Raw genomic sequence first — 19157 nt, 5'->3', positions numbered from 1 at the left:
CGACTACTACTCCGACTACCATCCTTCCTTGGCCGACCAATTGATCTTCCTGCTCTAGTTACAGGATTCGACTTCAAAACTCCACCATCAAAGAAAGATAATTCAGGGTTGTCTTCTTTGGTCGCCCAACCGGTCTCCCGGTTGAAATAGATCCCACCGCCGTATTCTGGTCTTCCAAAACCACCACTCCTGGAAGAAGAAGTATCGCATTACAAGAATCTACCTTCCTGGGCCGACCTCTAGGTCTTCAATTAAATTCACTTTTTCCAGACAAATCCAGATCTGGGTTTATCATCTTTCATTTTTACAGAGAAGAGAGAGAGAGAAACATGGAAGAGAGAGAAAAAGTGAAGATAGAGAGAGAGAAAAGATCAGGAAAGAAAAAGAAGATAAAAAATAAAAAAATGAAGGTCGCCGGAAAAAGTTACCGGCCGGCGAACTCTTATGTGGAACATGGTGATGTGGAAATTTGATGTGAGGTGGACAAATAGAAAAAACAAATGAATTAAATTACGGAATTGCCATAAGGGTAGAATGGGGAAGCTTATAAAACAATGTGGGGGCCAAACAGGAAATTGGGGCCAAAACGAACTGCCGGACACTTATGGGGGTTAAAATGGCCAGTTGGTCACAAATCGGGGGCCAAAACGGAATTAACCCTATAATAATTTGTAACAAATTTCATGTTAAATCAATTCAAAAACTAATTTGCAAACCATTTGCAAGGTTCAACAAGTTACTTGCAAGGCACTGCAAGCGCATTGCAAGGCTCTGCAAGGTGTTTGCAAGGTTATACAAGGTGTTTGCAAAACTCATGCAAGGTGTTCGCAAGGCTCTGCAAAGTGTTTGCAAGGGTCTGCAAGGTGTTTGCAAGGCAATGCAAGGTGTTTGAAAGGCTATCCAAGGTGTTTGTAAAAACCATGCAAGGTGTTTATAAAAACCATGCAAGGTTTGCAAGGTGTTTGCAAGCTTTGCAAGGCTCTGCAAGATTATGCAAGGTGTTTGCAAAAGCCATGCTAGGTGTTCGCAAGGCTCTGCAAAGTGTTTGCAAGGCTCTGCAATGCAGTGCAAGGTGTTTGCAAGGTTATCCAAGGTGTTTGCAAGGCTGTGCAAGGCGTTTGCAAGGCAGTGCAAGGTATTTTCTTAGACTAGGGTTAGGTTGGTCTTTTCACTGAAATAGAAAATTACATAATTGCCACCAGGGAGGTGAAGCGTAAAAAACTTTGATGAATCTTTTTTAACCAAAGTCATAATTTCTTAGGGAGTTTTGGCCAAATTCCTCCCGAATACTCGACATTCGATCTGTATCCGTATTCAAAATTTAAAAGAATATCTGAAATTTCGAATATTCGATACGAATTCGGATATTCCTTATCACATATCTGCTTATCGGATACGGATACACCAATATCTGATCCGATAAATATCTGTATCCGGTAAGTAATATAAAAAATAATTAAAATAAAAATTTATTAATAATAATATATAAAATGTATGGTTGAGATATATTATTTAGATCTAGTGGTTAAAAATAAAAATTAAAAATAAAAAATTTTGTTTTTGTTCGGAAATCAGATATTATCCAATATCCCTTAATATTATCGGATTCAGATTCAGATAACTATCAGATGTGTATCGGTTATCAGATTCGCTTATATCCGACCCGATAAGCTATCATTTACAGGCATATTTCTATGATTGACTCCCATTCTCGATTTTTTCGTTAAAAATCAGTAAAGTGAGTCGTCTGCTTACCACATGCGTAAGTTCTTTTTATATTATAAATAACAAGTCTAAACTAATTAAGGACTAGACTTTGTATCAAACAATTATATATTTGAGACTTTTCAAATCTCTCTAATCAACCAGACTTAGTACGAGGAAAGTCAGATACTGGCCTAAGCCTTTTTATACGATTTCCATCGGCAACCAACGCAATATATCTAGTCAGATGGGTCGAACCCATCGTAGACTTCGGGTAACCTATTTCCGTTACTATTTTCAGCTTATTTAGATCGAGTTCTCGAACTAGCTTTGAGTTCATGGGTCAATCACTTTTTGCAGATTGTGCAATTTGAGATCTTAGATTCTTATAATGTCAGATTATGATGAATTTTCCATCATCGAGAGGAATACGAAACTGCATGCGAACTACTTAATTTGTATTTGACGAAAAGATTGAGAATGAGAGTTAACGTTGAACATTTTTGTTTTGGAGGTGTGGTCCTAATGTTAGTAAATAGTTAGGGGCCGATGTCTAAATAAGCTAAATACTTTATGAAGTGTATTTTGGCATAAGTCCCACGTGTGGCTGGCATGCAAACTACTTACCCGATATTGAAAAAATTAAAAATGGAGATCAACGTCATACATATTTTCATTTTTGGGATGTAATCCTAATATCGAACTGAGGGTCAATGTCTAAATAACCCATTTTGTTAATGTTACTCTAAAGTATTTGGAAGCTTTAACACTTTTAGAGAACGTCTTTACAACTTCATAATAATGTATCATATATTCTCTGACATACTTACATTATGTTAATCAAAATTTTAACGTTTCTCTAGTATTTCCTTGAATCTCATGTATTACATAAATTTAGAAAACAACATTTGAAATATTTTTCTAGAAATTTTTTATTTTATTACATGTAATGCTTTTACATTATTATGGACAGTTATTCAATCATTGAATGGACTTCAGTGATGTAAATTTCTATAGTTGTTATCTCAACCTGAAAATAACTAAGGCAAATGTATGGGGTCCGATTTTCACCCACGTTGGTCAAGAGTTTGAGGGTGGGGTTGTCTTCCGATATGCTCTCGGTCATTACTCTATCAGTACGAAAAAAAAACTACAAATTTATAAAATTCAATCTTGTTTTCAGGCATACGGATTCTAACAACACAATTATATCTTAGAATTAAAATTTAATCTTGTTTTCATTTAAAATATGCATGTAAACTGATATAATTTTGCTAACATTTTCAATATTCTTGTAGCATTTCATTGATCTTAACAACATAATAGGCGTTGTTATTGTAACATACAATCACAATCCATCATTTCTTTGTATTGTTGAATTTTTGGTTAACATTTCGTGTGAAAAATGCTTATAGTTAGATTTAAACACAAATTATGCGTGCAATCACGTACAATTACAATCTTTACAATCTCGCCAATAAATTTGTAAAATATATTAGTGTTCAAACAAGTATTTGTAATTCATGGAATAATAAAATAAAAAAGGTAAAAGAACCGAAATGTAAAATTTTACAAAAAATTTGTATAGTGCTACTACCAATAAAGTCATTTTGAGAGTAACATTGTTATGTTTGTAAATATGATATGTTTTGTCAGAGTTTAGAAAATATTTTTAAAATTTTACACAGTTTATGCAAAATCAAAGACAATTTGAGGGCGTTGCCAACTGCATGAACAAACTCGCTCATTCAAAATTACAAAACGTAATTAAATTTCTGGGCAGGTCAGAAAATTATAAAACGTAAATATGTTGTTGGAATCAAGAAAATTCTACGAACATATATAAAATATTGCACAAAATATCTAATCACTTTTCATGTAAATTTTTGAAGAAAACAAGATTGTAGAGATAGAAACAGTGGGACAAGATCTGAAAGATTTTTTTTCAAGAAAAAGATTGATATCTTAATTTTAAGAAAAAGATTGATATCCTCTTTTTATGAACTGGCTTTTGAAACGATAATTGCTATTTGGTCCCCAACTTATAAGGAGGTCAGGATTTTAGTCCTAATTGGTAACCAACTACCGTTTTGGTACTCAATTTCGTCCAAACTTCTTTTTTGACCCCCATTAATTTCTTTCTCCCATTTTGGTTGTATTTTAATTGTTTTGTTATTCTTACATTTTTTTCTCTCCATCATATACTTCATCTTCCTCTTCTTCCACTTTGCTCGTTTCATGTTTCTCTCTTCCTCTTAGTGTTTTTTCACTTTACTCTTAGTGGATTTATTTTCTATTTAAGATTATCTTTGGACTATCAATCCATTAATCTTGTGATTTTGGACTTAAAACTCATCCTCCGGTTCATAAACGGAGGGCAACAAACAATCCTACAATTGGGCAATTTGGTTCACCAAACAAGTTTTAATATCCAAACACCAAAAATGTGAATTTTTTGTTGCATATAGAAATTAGATTTTTCGTAGTAACGAGAAGTAAACGACAAGGTTTTGGTGGAGAATAGTGTGTTGTGTATTTTATAATAATAATAATAATAATCTTGAATGTTCATTAATCGATTTATATTCATCCTAAGAATGAAATACTTGTAACCGCCATGGATTAAATCCTTATGATATTTACTGGCTGTAAATGACATGGGTTAAATCTCAAGTTACTTTTTCCAAAGACAAACCCCACAACTTTTAGGACATAGGAGGGGAAAATGCAAGCTACTCGAACAATGTTCAAAGGCCAACTTGCACATGTAAATTTTCAACAAAAAAAAACTTGCACATGTAAATTTGTTTAGTATTGAGATACGTGTGTAAACACGTGATATAAGAGACGAATCAAGATGAAGAGATCCGACGATCAAGACTATTCCAAGATATATTGAAGATTCAGAATATTTACTTTAATATATTGAGAATATTTCTTGTAATATATCTAATATTATTATTAGATAGATTTTATATAGTTTCCTAGTTTAGTTAGGATAAACTAAGAAACCCTAAACCTTAACTTCTCTATAAATAAGAGTATGGTCTTAGAGTTTAATTATCGAGTTATCGAGTTATGTCCGACCAATGTAACCGATCAACCCCACATACAATTGTATGTGGTGATTATTAATAAAGAGTTATTTCTCTGTGGATGTAGGTCTTGAGTATTCGACCGAACCACATTAAATTATCGTGTCTTTACTTTCAATGTTTATCTCCGATTATAATATAATCGTGAATTTAATATGGTATCATGAGCGGGTTATCAATCATGTTTCATCGAATTTTTTTCTAGGTTCATCAACCTTGATTCAAGCTTCCGCAAAAATTTTCGACATCTTTATTGTTCTTTGAGATGTAATAACCGTTCAATTACTTTGACAATTTTTTTTCCAATTCTCAGTTATTTTTGCGACTATCAAATTCCAACATCATTTTAATTGGTTGTGATTATCTATTGTTTCATAACTTTCTTGAAATTATGATAAAAGGTTATTGAAATGAAATTAAAAAAAAAAGAAGGGTGCTGTTGGATTTCAAACGGGTGCATTAATGTTGGTGTTATTCTTATTTAATGGTGGTGGTATTCTTATTTAATGGTGGCACTGTGCAGCAATCTATTTATTGGTCAAGATATAATGAAAACCAACCAAAACTTCATCAATTCAACATGAGATCTTACCGGTGACACTTTGCTCCTTTATTTCCCGTAAACCAGGCATTCCAGTCCAAGCTATTTCTATTCATGAAGATGAGAAATACTTTTTTTTTGCCAATCGAAGTCGCAGTTATTCCGTCCAACATAGCCGATTCAAGTAAGAGCAATTGTTTTTAGATGTGATTATTTCACTCTTTTCTCCAAAGTCAGACACTTCAAAAGTTCCGTGTTCCGACTTGCGGGAGGGTATTGAGATACGTGTGTAAACACGTGATATAAGAGACGGATCAAGACGAAGAGATCCGACGATCAAGACTATTCCAAGATATATTGAAGATTCAGAATATTTACTTTAATATATTCAGAATATTTCTTGTAATATATCTAATATTATTATTAGATAGATTTTATATTGTTTCCTAGTTTAGTTAGGAGAAACTAGGAAACCCTAAACCTTAACTTCTCTATAAATAAGAGTAGGGTCTTAGAGTTTAATTATCGAGTTATGTCTGGCCAATGTAACCGATCAACCCCACATATAATTGTATGTGGTGATTATTAATAAAAAGTTATTTTTCCGTGGATGTAAGTCTTGAGTATTCGACCGAACTACGTTAAATTATCGTGTCTTTACTTTTAATGTTTATCCCCGATCATAATATAATCGTGAATTTAACATATCATTGAAATTTAAAAATCTATTTGATGAAAATACTTGGTCTTCAAGATAGTGCATCCTTTTCCAAGGTATTTTTTCATTGAAGTGATCATTTTCTATTCTAATATTTTGATTTATAAAAATCAAAGATACGGTGAATTATACAATTCTGACTCCCAAGGTACCTACTCAACCATTTGGCCAAAGAAAATTGACCCACTTTAATTTGATTTAATGGAAACATAAGATAAAAACAAACACTACAAGTCCTTTAAAGTAAAGTTTATATTAATAAGATTAGAAGAAACGGTAGGATATCTTATGTCTCGATCTCTAGGTGACCCAAATTTACTCACGAAGTTTTATGCTATCATCGCTTATTCTTTTGATATGAAGCAGATGTCTTCTTTACATCTAATCAAATCGATTCATTATTTTGCATTACATTACAATATTACCAAACGTATAATATGAATTGAAAATAATTTTTTTGTGAGAAGTATAATTGTCTCGTACAAAATTCATGTCCTATATATTAGTTTATATCTGTTATTGTTTTATACTTAAAGGATATATCGTATGCTTTTTTCGAATATGGATTACGATCAACGTTATTCATTACAAGACATTGATACATCATCAAAGTGTAATAAACACGATAGCCGTTTAAGTTAAATTAAGAATGGAAGAGGCCTAAAGTCCAACAACATACTAAAGAGGCTAAGTCCCAACAAACTTATTATTTATACTTTTAAAATCAAAATTCAATAGTCATAGATTCCACCTCTTCTAGGGATCGAACTTGAGACCGGACCTCCAGGTCCAAGATTTTGGAGTAAATAATCGAACATTTTTTTTTTGTCACACTGACCGTCTCACAACCAAATGAACAACATGCCAAAAGACAATTAAAACATCAAAACCTTTTGGATATAATTGAAGCTAAGCCTAATTGGATAACATATGTTCAAGATTGTAGGTCGTTTTACAACCCTACTGTGCTTAACTAAAATTTGAATAAGTTATATTGGGTGATGAATCCCATGATAATAAAGGGAAATGATAGTGTTTTTGAGGGTGATCATTTAGAAACAAAAACGGTCTCCATTGTAGTCAAACTTTGAAAAAGCTTTGTCTTTTAGTGAAGTTCACGTCACTATGTCATCCTCTAAGTAATTTTACCATCTCCAGATTAAAAAAACCTTTTAGTAGATGGCCAACCAAATGAGTTTCTTTACGTAGGCACTCAGGCATCTATATATGTACTTATTGAATTTTGTCACCAACGATCTTTGCCGACACATATTGGGGCCGAATGGCACATTTTTCTTATTTTTTTGATGAGATGCATTTTTCTTATTAGTATAAGAGAAAACCAGTACGTAGCAGATGAATGTCTTAATCAGTAGGTCACCCAAATTTTCTCATTATCATAACCAATTTACTCCATGACCCAAATGTCAATTTCTTCCCACATAATTAAAAGACTAAATCCCACCTCAATATCAATCTATGTTGTATTATAAAAAATGAATCATACCAGTCTTATTTGTAGATAACAAATAACCTAGAGAAAGAGAAATGGTGAACTTTGTGGCAGCACAGAAGCCATTGATGCACTGGTTAATGAAGTTAGCAGGAATAGTACCTCATACAATTGATATTGAACCAGGAACAAAAATGAATTTCTGGGTTCCATCTGAAACCATTATTACACGAGACAAAAAGGAGAAAAATAAAAAACCCAATAAGAAGATCAAACCAGTTGTTGTTTTAATCCATGGTTTTGCAGCAGAAGGTATAGTAACATGGCAATTTCAAGTTGGAGCTTTAACTAAAAACTACAGAGTATACATACCTGATCTTCTCTTCTTCGGGGAATCAACGACTGATAGTTCCGATCGATCGCCATTGTTTCAGGCTGAATGTTTAGTTAAAGGTCTTAAAAAACTGGGTATTGAGAGGTTTACAGTTGTGGGGTTTAGTTATGGAGGAATGGTTGCTTTTAAGATAGCTGAAAAATACCCAGAGATGGTAGAAGCCATGGTTGTTTCTGGTTCAATATTGGCTATGACTGATTCAATAAGTGGAGAAACACTTGAGAGAATTGGGTATTCTTCTTCATCAGAATTGCTTTTACCTAATTCTGTTAAAGGACTTAAAGCTCTTCTATCTGTTGCTGTTTATAAGAAGCTTTGGTTTCCTGATTGTCTTCATCGTGACTATCTTGAGGTAATTTTTCTTCTTTTTGTTTTTGTAGAGAAGATCAAGAACCTTACAACTCATGAGGGAATTTCCCTCTCATGCATGAATCATGAGCCTAGGTGATAGTTGACTTTTTCTATGTGACCTAAAACTAACAAGAGTGGTACACTGTCCAAAAACTATGGGAATTGGAATCACAACTAAAATCTTCGGGTTAACATCTCACTTTAAGATGGTCGAATATCTTTTTTTTTTGTTGAGAAAACAGAAAATAAAAACCTAAATAGAAAGAAAAGCCTCCCGATATGCCTGTTCCGAAAGCCACATCCAGTTGCCTTCATGCATACGACCCCATTTTGCTAATTGATCAGCCCTCATATTACTCTCCCTCGGGATAAAAGAGAAAACTACTTCAACTAATTCATCTCCTAGCTGGCGAATGTTCTGCATCAGGTTCTCCGATTGTCGAATTTCTTGGTCATCGAAGACAGATTCATGTCAGGTGCCTGCTAACGTTTTCGGTCTCGCAATCATTTATCTAAATCATTTCACTCTAGAGTCTCGACTATAAGTCAATACTGTCGCAGAAACCTGCTTGGACCGTAACTACAAACATGAAATAAAACAGTCAGTGAATCAGAATAGGAATCAAACAAATGAAACTATTAGAATAGTTATATAGTCTCACATAGTAGAATTGTTAAAACTTCTCTCTTGTAAAACTCTTTATAAAGATTTTATATAATTGTTAGTCATTCAATACAATTCTCTTTTTTTTCATGATATCAGAAGTTGGATTTTCTTTTTTGAAAATAGTTAGTCAATTATAATCTTCCGCTTACCGGTGGCCCTATTAATAGAACATATAACACTTTTGATTACCACTAAACACCAGTAACCATTTATTATTGTATATGAATGGATTGGTTGTTGAACAACCGTCCTACCTACTATATAGGAGTTTTTTTAAATGGTTGTACTTTACCTAACAGTTTGTAAGAACACACTCAAAACCGTCGCAAAAATGGCTGTCGCCAAAATGAAACCATCGCAAAATTACCTTATGGAACCTTCGCGTAAACACACATAAAGCTTTCACGAAAACCCAATGTTCCAGTCTCAATTATGTTGCAGAAGCTGGCTCTTTGGAATTTCCTAATGCTTAGAAATTTCCTAATCATTGGTGACAAATTTTCTTCATGGTCCCTCCCCACTAAATTAATCATATAAAAACTGCTCAACCCTAAGTTTGGTTTTGACAGGTAATGTTCACTAACAGAGAGGAGAGAGCTGAACTCCTTGAAGCTTTAGTCATCAATAACAAAGATGCTATCATTCCCAATTTTACTCAGGTACTTCAAATCTATTTCTCTTGTTCTTGTCTTTATTCATTTTGAGTTGGAGAAGAAATTTATTTGTGGGAGAATAGCTTCACATGGTCAAAAAAAAAAATCTCACCATTAAGACTGTAGGATAGCCCAAAATGGTACTTGAGTTGGGTCTGGGGATACCACATGCTCCACTCCACCTTGCGAAAAGTGAAATGATATGCCTTAAAACCATGAACCGGGAGGTGCGTCACAATAGCCCCATGGTTTCAGAGTTAAGCCCAACGTGATAGACTCAATTATTGTAGATGCTCCGAGTCACCGCTCAGTTTTTTTTTTTTTTTGATGAGAGTACCGCTCAGTTAGATAGACTAAAAAGAATGGTAAGTGTGTGAGAATAGTCCCTCGTAGACAAAAGAAGTTTGATGACCAAGAATGTATCCATTTAGGATGTCTCCGCTCATTACCGATTTATTTTGAGTTGAATGTCCACAAACTAAACAATCAAATTGTGTTCTAAGTTATTGAAATTGATTTTATCCAGAGAATACACCTGTTGTGGGGAGAGAATGATCAGATTTTCAACCTGGATCTTGCTCAAAATATGAAATGGTTTGTCATCTAAAACCTAAACTTTGATTTTGTTTTCTTAAATGTCCCAATATGGTTTTTAAGTTCAATGTGATCATGTATAAATATGCAGCCAACTTGGAGAGAATGCAACATTGAGAACAATAGAGAAGGCAGGTCACCTTGTTCACCTTGAACGACCCTGTGTCTACAATAGGTGCCTCAAAGAATTCCTGGCTTCTCAATATGGAGATGGAAAGCAAAAATGACTACATTGATCATCATTTCACATCTCTCTCAACTCTCTTTTTTTTTGTTTCTAAGCCACATTATTGAGACTATGTTTTGCTAATTAATGAAAATGAATAATCTTTCTTTGCAGTACTAAAATGCTATGCAATAAACACATTGTTGGATGCATATTTTTAGAATATATGAAGATGGATTATCATTTCTAAATAGGAAGTAGTTTTACAAAAAAAATTCCACTTGTTTCTCAAGAAGATATAAGAAATATTTAGACAATGTCTTCAAATACTTTCAAATTGACCAAATTAAGTACGACAAGAATGATATTTGTTGTAATCACATAACTGAAACACATCAAATTTTAATGTCTAAGTAAGTGAAGTTTCAAAATACTAATAAATATTGTTTAAGAAATTTGTTGAAGATGTGAACCTCAAAAAGATCTGAGTGGTAACATAAAATGCATCCTCATAAATAATTGTTTCATTTCAGTCTCACACTTCCTTCGCACATTCATAATTTATAAAGATTTCCTCATTGCTTTGTTGTGTAGCTTCTTCAGGGGCTTCACCCTCGTCAAGGGTTTCATCATATTTAGTGGGTATTGGTTCAGTGGGGATAGATTTTTCATTAATACTCTCTTCTAGAGTATTATTACTCTGTAATTTATTCTTCCTTTTCCTAGGACCAATATCTTTGGAGCCAATAGGTCGTCCACGCTTCAGGCGTGTTTTAGAAGATTCATTTGCTATAACATTTTCACTTGTTCCTTTATGAATATCAATTCGTGCACGAGCATTTGTAGCAGGTATATATGAGTCAGTTACTCTTGCCATCATTAAATGCATCTGGTAATTTATTTGCAATTCCTTGTAAATGTATTCTTTCTACTTCTAGCTCAGATGGATTTGTATAAAGATCGAGATGAGATAAACTTTGTGTACTCCAACACAATTAAATTTGTTTGTTATTCATTGTAAACGAATTTTCTCCCCTAATGGCGATAAAATTGTCTCACCAAAATGACAATCTGCAAATCTTGCGGTAAAAGTACCACCTGTTGTAGGTTCTAGAACCTGATAATAGATGGTAAATCAAACCCAACATATATTCTCAGACGCCGCTGATGTCCGACTTTTGTCCGTTTAGGAGGTGTAATCGGCACGTGCACCTCACATCCAAAAATACGCAAATGCACTATGATTGGTTGATGACCCAAAACAAGTTGCAAAGGAGAATGTTGACCATTCACTGTAGGTCGTACGCGGATTAAAGCAGTAGCATGTAATACTGCAGATCCTCATGCAGAAACAGACAACTTGGTTTTCATCAACATTGGGCGTGCAATCAATTGTATATGTTTTATGCATGATTCTGCTAGACCATTCTGTGTATGAATAAGCTATAGGATGTTCAACATCAATACCAACTGATATACAATAGTAGGGGTGGGAATCGGTCCGGACGGGCGGGAAACGGACACTAACTCATCCGGTCCGGGCGGAACGGGCACAAGTCCTAAGTGTCCACTCGGACATCCGGACCAAAACGGATGGGCATTTCAGATTTTTCTCAACAATGGTCGTCCATGATCGTTTTCATAGTCGGGCAATCCGTGTAGCGCTCGATCGGGCTCCGGTCACTAATGAACAAATGAATCAAATTTTTATTCGAAACTAAATCTATTTAGTACCTAAAATACAACGTTCTAAAACTCACTTTACAATTACAAGATGTAAATGAATACAAAATTAAAAGATCATCATTTGGTAGATACTTCGATGACGACAAAGACACATTATCGATTATTAGATTTAAAATCATTTGGGTTCACCACTCCACCTGTAAAATATGAAAATAGTTAGAAAACCTAACAGAAAACCTAACACAAGAGAAATCAGAAAAAACAAATCAAAGATTTGTAAGAACTTAATGTGGTATTGGGGTTATTCGAGTATCTCGAGTGGTCATGGTCTCATCTCATCACATGGATAACAGAAAGTAGATTTAGAGAGAGAAAAGTAAGATAAATCGAATTTGAAACTAAAAAACTCTCGATTCAGAGAGTGATATAGAGAAAGTTAGTTAGGGTTAACATACTTAATATTAAAGATTCAGAGAGAGAAAGCTTCGACAAAGAGAAAGCTTCGAGAAAGTCAATTAGGGCTTCGACAAAGAGAAAGCTTCGACAAAGAGAAAGATTCAGAGAGAGAAAGCTTCGAGTTCGACTTATCGTGGATTCTACCCTGTATACTTGGGGGTAGAGACATTGTCTTCATAAATAATGGTAGGTGACTTTATAATTCCAGGAATATCACATGAAATTCTAATATGGCTGATAATGGACCTTAACCATACACATTCTCTGGTAGTCTCATGAAGAGCAATAATCTTTGAGTGTTTGGAAGATACAACGAGCATACTTTGCTTACTTAATCGTCAAAAGAAAGTTGTACCGCCACTAGTAAAAGCATAACATGTTTGTGAAACTCCTTTATGTGGATCAGAGAGATATTCTGTGTCAGTGTATCCTATTACTTGTGAATCCTCTGATGAATTCTTGAATAAAGTAACCCTATGCCAGTACTTCCTCGTAGATATCGAAGAATATGTTTTAGTCCAGTCAATGTCATTTTGTTGGTGTTGAACTGAATCTAGCTAATAAATTAACTGCAAAAGAAGCGTTAGGTATAGTACATTGAGCCAAATATAATAAAGCACCTTACTTCAGGGCCAAGTAGTGTTTCATTATCTTCTTTAGGACGATAAGGATCTTTTACAATATCTAAAGATCTGACAACCACTGGAGTACTAAGAGGGTATGCATTGTCCATGCGAAATTGATAGAGAAAGATATTCTCTATATTTAAAATTAAGAGTTTCTATATTTTGAAAGATATTCTATAGTTATTTAATATTAGGAGTTTCTATATTTTAGAGTTTCTAAGTAATTTAGGAGTTTTTATATTTCTATATTTCTAAATATTGAGTCCTAGTTGAAGTCTAATTAGAAGTTCTAGTTGGAGTCTAAATTGTTTTATTGTAGCCTATATATATGGTTGAGTTTATAGTAGTTAGGGATATGAATCTTGAAGTTATTAATAAAGTTTTCTATTAGTATTACGTTTATCTTTGGTTGGCCTGGAGAAAGACTTTAAGGTTCTTATCAATTGGTAACCAGAGCAGACGCTTATATCATTCGCTTTCGCATTACTTTTGTCTTCGTTAGATAACCTTGTTTGCGGTACAAACTCGAAAAAAAATGGAGGAACATTTAGGTGAATTGGCAGAGAAGATGACTAAGATGACGGTAAATCAATCATTATTGATTGATAAGATTGGTCGACAATAGAGAGATTGTGTCTCAAAGAGGTGATGGTTTTAAAGGTAAAAGGTTATATTTTACATGGTTTAACCGATCAGATGTGGAAGGATGGATTTTCCAAGCTTAACAATATTTTGAGTTCTATAACACTGCACAAGACCAAAAGATTCAGTTTGCAATCAGTTACTTGGACGGAAAAGCATTGCATGGTGTCGTTGGGCTAAAAGAGGTAACTATTTTCTTTCATGGGAAGAGCTTGTCGAAGCAGTTGTAGGTCGCTTCGGGAGAACGACGTATGAAGATGTAGGGGATGCACTAGCAAAATTACGACAAACATGGTCCTACTATGAATATCAAGAAGAGTTTGAGCCTCCTTCAAACATGGTTAAGGAGTCCGAGAAAGGTGAGGAGAAGACAGAGAAAAAAACAACCACAACAGAGGTAAAGAAAGCTCGCAGGTAGAACAAAAAAAATCTCAGAAGAAGACGACATCGATGCCATCCTGATGAATATACAAAAGAATAATAAAAAAAAAAGGAAATTCACATTGAAGAAAATGTTCCTAAACCTATTCTATGATCAAACTGTTCAATGAACATCAATCCACTCAAGGAGACAAAACTGATCATATATGGAGGATACTCTAAACAAGTAGCATCTAACAAGAGTAGCTGGTCTGAGAAGGGAAGTTCTACAATAAGAAGGGTGTCTCTGAAATTATCTCCAAGGTACTATGGTCCATATAAAATACTGAAAAGAATCGGTCTAGTAGCATATCGTTTGGAATTGCCAGAAGGAACTAAAATTCGTCCTGTTTTTCATGTTTCTGTCTTGAAGAAGACATTTATCTTCAATATTGCGATTGATGATGAAATACCAATTGTCGAAGATGAGGGAGACCTGGTGTTAACTATGATCATGAACATCCTTGAGGGCAAGTATGTTGTCAAGGAAGGGGGAAAGATAGAGAAAGATATTCTCTACATTTAAAACTGTGAGTTTCTATATTATGGAAGATACTTTATAGTTATTTAATATTAAGATTTTCAATATTTTAGAGTTTCTAAGTATTTTAGGAGTTTCTATATTTCTATATTTCTAAATATTGAGTCCTAGTTGAAGTCTAATTATGAGTCATTGTTGGAGTCTAAATTGTCTGGTTGCAGCCTATATATATGATTGAGTTCATAGTAGTTAGGGATACGAATCTTGAAGTTATTAATAAAGTTTTCTATTAGCATTACGTTTATCTTTGGCTGAACTAGAGAAGGACTTTAAGATTCTTATCGAAAATATTTTCAAAACTTTTTCAGTATATCAATTTTGATGGACAAGAATTTCATTTGTACTTCTCGTATTTTATAAGTCAATGCAGAATTTTGATTTTCGAAGATCTTTCATCTCAAATTCTTTCTTCAAATATTCAGCAGCTTTTGAGACATCTTCAACTGCCCCAATTAGATTAATATCATCAACATATATTGCAGTGATAGTGAATTCAGAGTATGATTTCTTAATGAAAACATGTGGACTTATAGGATCATTTACATATCATTCCTTAGTCAAGTATTCACTGAGGCGATTGTACCACATTCGCCCTGATTGCTTTAAACCATATAAAGCTCTATTAAGTTTAAGTGAATACATGACACATGGTTTTCCCTCAGGTAATTTGAATCCTTCAGGGACTTTTATATAAATATCAGTATCTAGATTGTCATATAGATACGCAGTAATAACATCTAGTAGATGCATATGAAGTTCTTCTTGAGCTACCAGACTTATTAAATATCTAAATAAAATCGTTTTATTTCTTGTGATTTACAACAGAAATACAAGATTCTATTTATAGATTTGGAATACTACTAGCTTCTATTTCTACACTAATATACTAATATATTTACTAGTTTCTAATATTTGCTACTTCCTGATATCTCAATGTAGGAAGGATACTATATGGGATATCTCAAAATATGGAAAGATATCTCAACAAGACAGAATTATATTCAGAAATTGTTTTGAAATCCTGCAACTGCAGGTTTATACAGTCATTCTGGGCCTTCAGTAAAATAACATTTTTTTTAAATGATCGTATCGGTTCTCTAAACATTTCCATAATACAAGTGGGTCTTTTTTACTTAAGCATTCCGATTTAAGTTCTTCACATAAGTGATGTCAGATCACAATCAAAGCCGTTGGTCGTTTGTAAAGAGGTTCATTCATTATTTCCCTCGCAAATTATTTTCTCAAGTTGTTTGCCTTTTAGATGGGCTTCGCTTTCAAGCTTCCATGTGCTATAATTTTCCCCCGACAAGTCAAAGGCTGTAAAATAACACTTGTTAGATTCGACATACTCCATTAAACTAGAAAATTTACGAGTTACCTGTAAAATCTTGATAGTCCGTTGAGTTGAATGTGACCTCCTCTATAACTAGAGACTATCGTGCTGGTACGTAATAATATTATCTGGTTTTACTCTTTCGTAATATCACACTAATTAAGGTATCTTTAATCAAAATAAAGAGAGAGAGAGATGTTGGATTAACTCTATTTCATTCTTGCCAACTTCATTAGACATCTACATTGAGAGCTACATCTGTGGGGTGTTTATAGTAAACTCTACCAACCCAAATTGCCAAGACGTATAGGAAGAGGTGTAAGGCTATTAACTTCAACTCCTTTGTTGTCACCTCCTACTTGTGTAAGCATGAAGCAAATAATGGTTATCAACAATAAGGCTTATCAACCCATTTGGTTGACACCTCATCCTATAGTCAATAATCAATAGTGGCCAGCCACCATGTTCATGATACTCCCCCTTAAATGACCACTATTCTGAAATGGCAATCACATTAAAATATTGTCAGTAAAACTCATTTATACAAAAGTCTTATTCTAAGAGAATCTGCTCCGAAGTATACGCATATGTTTCCTCATCAAAACCTTGTCATTAAAATCCAATGGGGAAAAACTGGACGAATGAAAAAAGAATACAAAGTATCATAGACGTACTAAACCTCACTAAATGACATTTTCTCCCTGATAAATATCTTTTCTAGATCTTCTGATTATTCATACGTCGCATTCCGATCCCATGAACCAATTTTCTGAAAATTGTGGTGGGTAGTGACTTTGTGAATAGGTCGGCATAATTTTCGCATGATTGTATCTTCTAGATATCAATTTCACAATATTTCGGCGAAATGTGTTTCGTTATGTCACCTTTAATATATCCTTCCTTGATTTGAGCAATGCAAGCGGCATTGTCTTCATAAATAATGGTAGGTGACTTTGTAATTCCAGGAATATCACATGAAATTCTAATATGGCTGATAATGGACATTAACCATGCACATTCTCTAGGAGTTTCATGAAGAGCAACCATACTCTGCTTAACTAGAATATAAATAAGTTAGGTTGTCTAATGAATTCCAAGATTAGATGGCATGCCAAATGTCCAAATGCCCAAATGAGTATCAAAATATAGGAGATGAATGTCTTATTTTTCTTATTAGTATTAGAAAAAAAAAAGTGTTAGAATGTCTTAATCAGTAGATCACCCAAATTTTCTCATTATCATAAACAATTACTCCATGACCCAAATGTCAATTTCTTCTCATGTAATTAAAGAAAAGGAATCATAGTTATAGTTAACACATAAACCTAAAGAGAGAAAAATGGTGAACTTTGTGGCAGCACAAAAGCCATTGATGCACTGGCTAATGAAGCTAGCAGGAATAGTACCTCATACAATTGATATTGAACCAGGAACAAAAATGAATTTCTGGGTTCCATCTGAAACCATTATTACACAAGACAAAAAGGAGAAAAATAAAAAACCCAATAAGAAGATCAAACCCACAGTCTCAATTATGTTGCAGAAGCTGGTTCTTTGGAATTTCCTAATGCTCAGAAATTTCCTAATCATCCTCCATTGGTGACAAATTTTCTTCATGGTCCCTCCCCACTAAATTAATCGTATAAAGACTGCTAACCCTAAGTTTGGTTTTGACAGGTAATGTTCACTAACAGAGAGGAGAGAGCTGAACTCCTTGAAGCTTTAGTCATCAACAACAAAGATGCTATCATTCCCAAATTTACTCAGGTACTTCAAATCTATTACTCTTGTTCTTGTCTTTATTCATTTTGAGTTGGAGAAGAAATTTATTTGTGGGAGAATAGCTTCGCATGGTTAAAAAAAAAAATCTCATCATTAAGACGGTAGGATAGCCCAAAATGGTAATTGAGTTGGGTCTGCGGATACCACATGCTCCACTCCACCTTGCAAAAAGTGAAAGGATGTGTGGAGGCGCGTCAAAATAGCCCCATGGTTTCAGAGTTAAGCCCAACGTGATGGACTCAATTATTGCAGATGTTCCGAGTCACTGCTTAATTCGATAGACTAAAAAGAATGACCAAGAATGCATCCATCTAGGATGTCTCCGCTCGTTACCGATTTATACTGAGTTGAATGCCCACAAACTGAACAATCAAATTGTGCTCTAAGTTATTGAAATTGATTTTATTCAGAGAATACACCTGTTGTGGGGAGAGAATGATCAGCTTTTCAACCTGGATCTTGCTCAGAATATGAAATGGTTTGTCATCTAAAACCTAAACTTTGATTTTGTTTTCTTAAATGTCCCAATATGGTTTTTAAGTTCAATGTGATCATATATAAATATGCAGCCAACTTGGAGAGAATGCAACATTAAGAACAATAGAGAAGGCAGGTCACCTTGTTCACCTTGAACGACCCTGTGTCTACAATAGGTGCCTCAAAGAATTCCTGGCTTCTCAATATGGAGATGGAAAGCAAAAATGACTATATTGATCATCATTTCACATCTCTCTCAATTCTTTTTTTTTTGTTTTTAAGCCACATTATTGAGACTATGTTTTGCTAATGAAAATGAATAATATTTCTTTGCTGTACTAAAATGCTATGCAATGAACACATTGTTGGATGCATATTTATAGAATTTATGAAGATGGATTATCATATTTAAATAGGAAGTAGTTTTACAAAAAAAAATTCCACTTGTTTCTCAAGAAGATATAAGAAATATGCATCTTCAAATTCGAGATGTAAGATTATGTATTGATTAACTGACAGAATCAACACGATTCAAACTATGAAATTAAAGGATCATTTTTAGACAATGCCTTCAAATACTTTCAAATTGACCAAATGATGGAGACCATCTTCCTATTGGGCCTCACGACCATGGTGATAGTGGGCCTCACGGTCAAGAAGCTACATTAGCGTAGTTTCTATAATTAAGTATTTAGGGTTTCCATAATTATGAGTCTTAGCAGTCAAGGAAAGTATTATTAGTAGTTATCTTATTTCCTTATTTGAGTCTATCTAGGAAAGTACAATCTCTATATAAGAGAAGTCTAGTCTGTCTTTGTTAACCAGATCAGAGAATATTATCAACCAAGTTTATTATTA

At 33.9% G+C, this 19157-nt stretch overlaps 2 protein-coding genes across 2 annotated transcripts; both read left to right on the top strand.

The window, feature by feature from the left end:
* Positions 1-7416: 7416 nt before the first annotated feature.
* On the top strand, positions 7417-10587 carry LOC147545240 (uncharacterized). The gene is made up of 4 exons (XM_086637319.1): positions 7417-8257; positions 9493-9582; positions 10103-10170; positions 10262-10587. The coding sequence occupies exons 1-4, from the start codon at positions 7607-7609 to the stop codon at positions 10395-10397; spliced, it is 945 nt and encodes a 314-aa protein (XP_086493445.1). The 5' UTR covers positions 7417-7606; the 3' UTR covers positions 10398-10587.
* A 6718-nt stretch (positions 10588-17305) lies between these two features.
* On the top strand, positions 17306-18633 carry LOC147545239 (uncharacterized). Its single transcript, XM_086635814.1, has 4 exons — positions 17306-17589; positions 17718-17807; positions 18233-18300; positions 18392-18633. The coding sequence occupies exons 1-4, from the start codon at positions 17380-17382 to the stop codon at positions 18525-18527; spliced, it is 504 nt and encodes a 167-aa protein (XP_086491940.1). The 5' UTR covers positions 17306-17379; the 3' UTR covers positions 18528-18633.
* The last annotated feature ends 524 nt before the right edge of the window (positions 18634-19157 follow it).

The sequence above is a fragment of the Eschscholzia californica genome, unplaced genomic scaffold (assembly GCF_041429995.1).
Source record: "Eschscholzia californica isolate CP2 unplaced genomic scaffold, dmEscCali1.0.p SCAF_4, whole genome shotgun sequence".
NCBI lineage: Eukaryota > Viridiplantae > Streptophyta > Magnoliopsida > Ranunculales > Papaveraceae > Eschscholzia > Eschscholzia californica.
The sequence above is the reverse complement of the archived record's forward strand: the minus strand, read 5'-3'. Positions and strand labels throughout refer to the sequence as shown.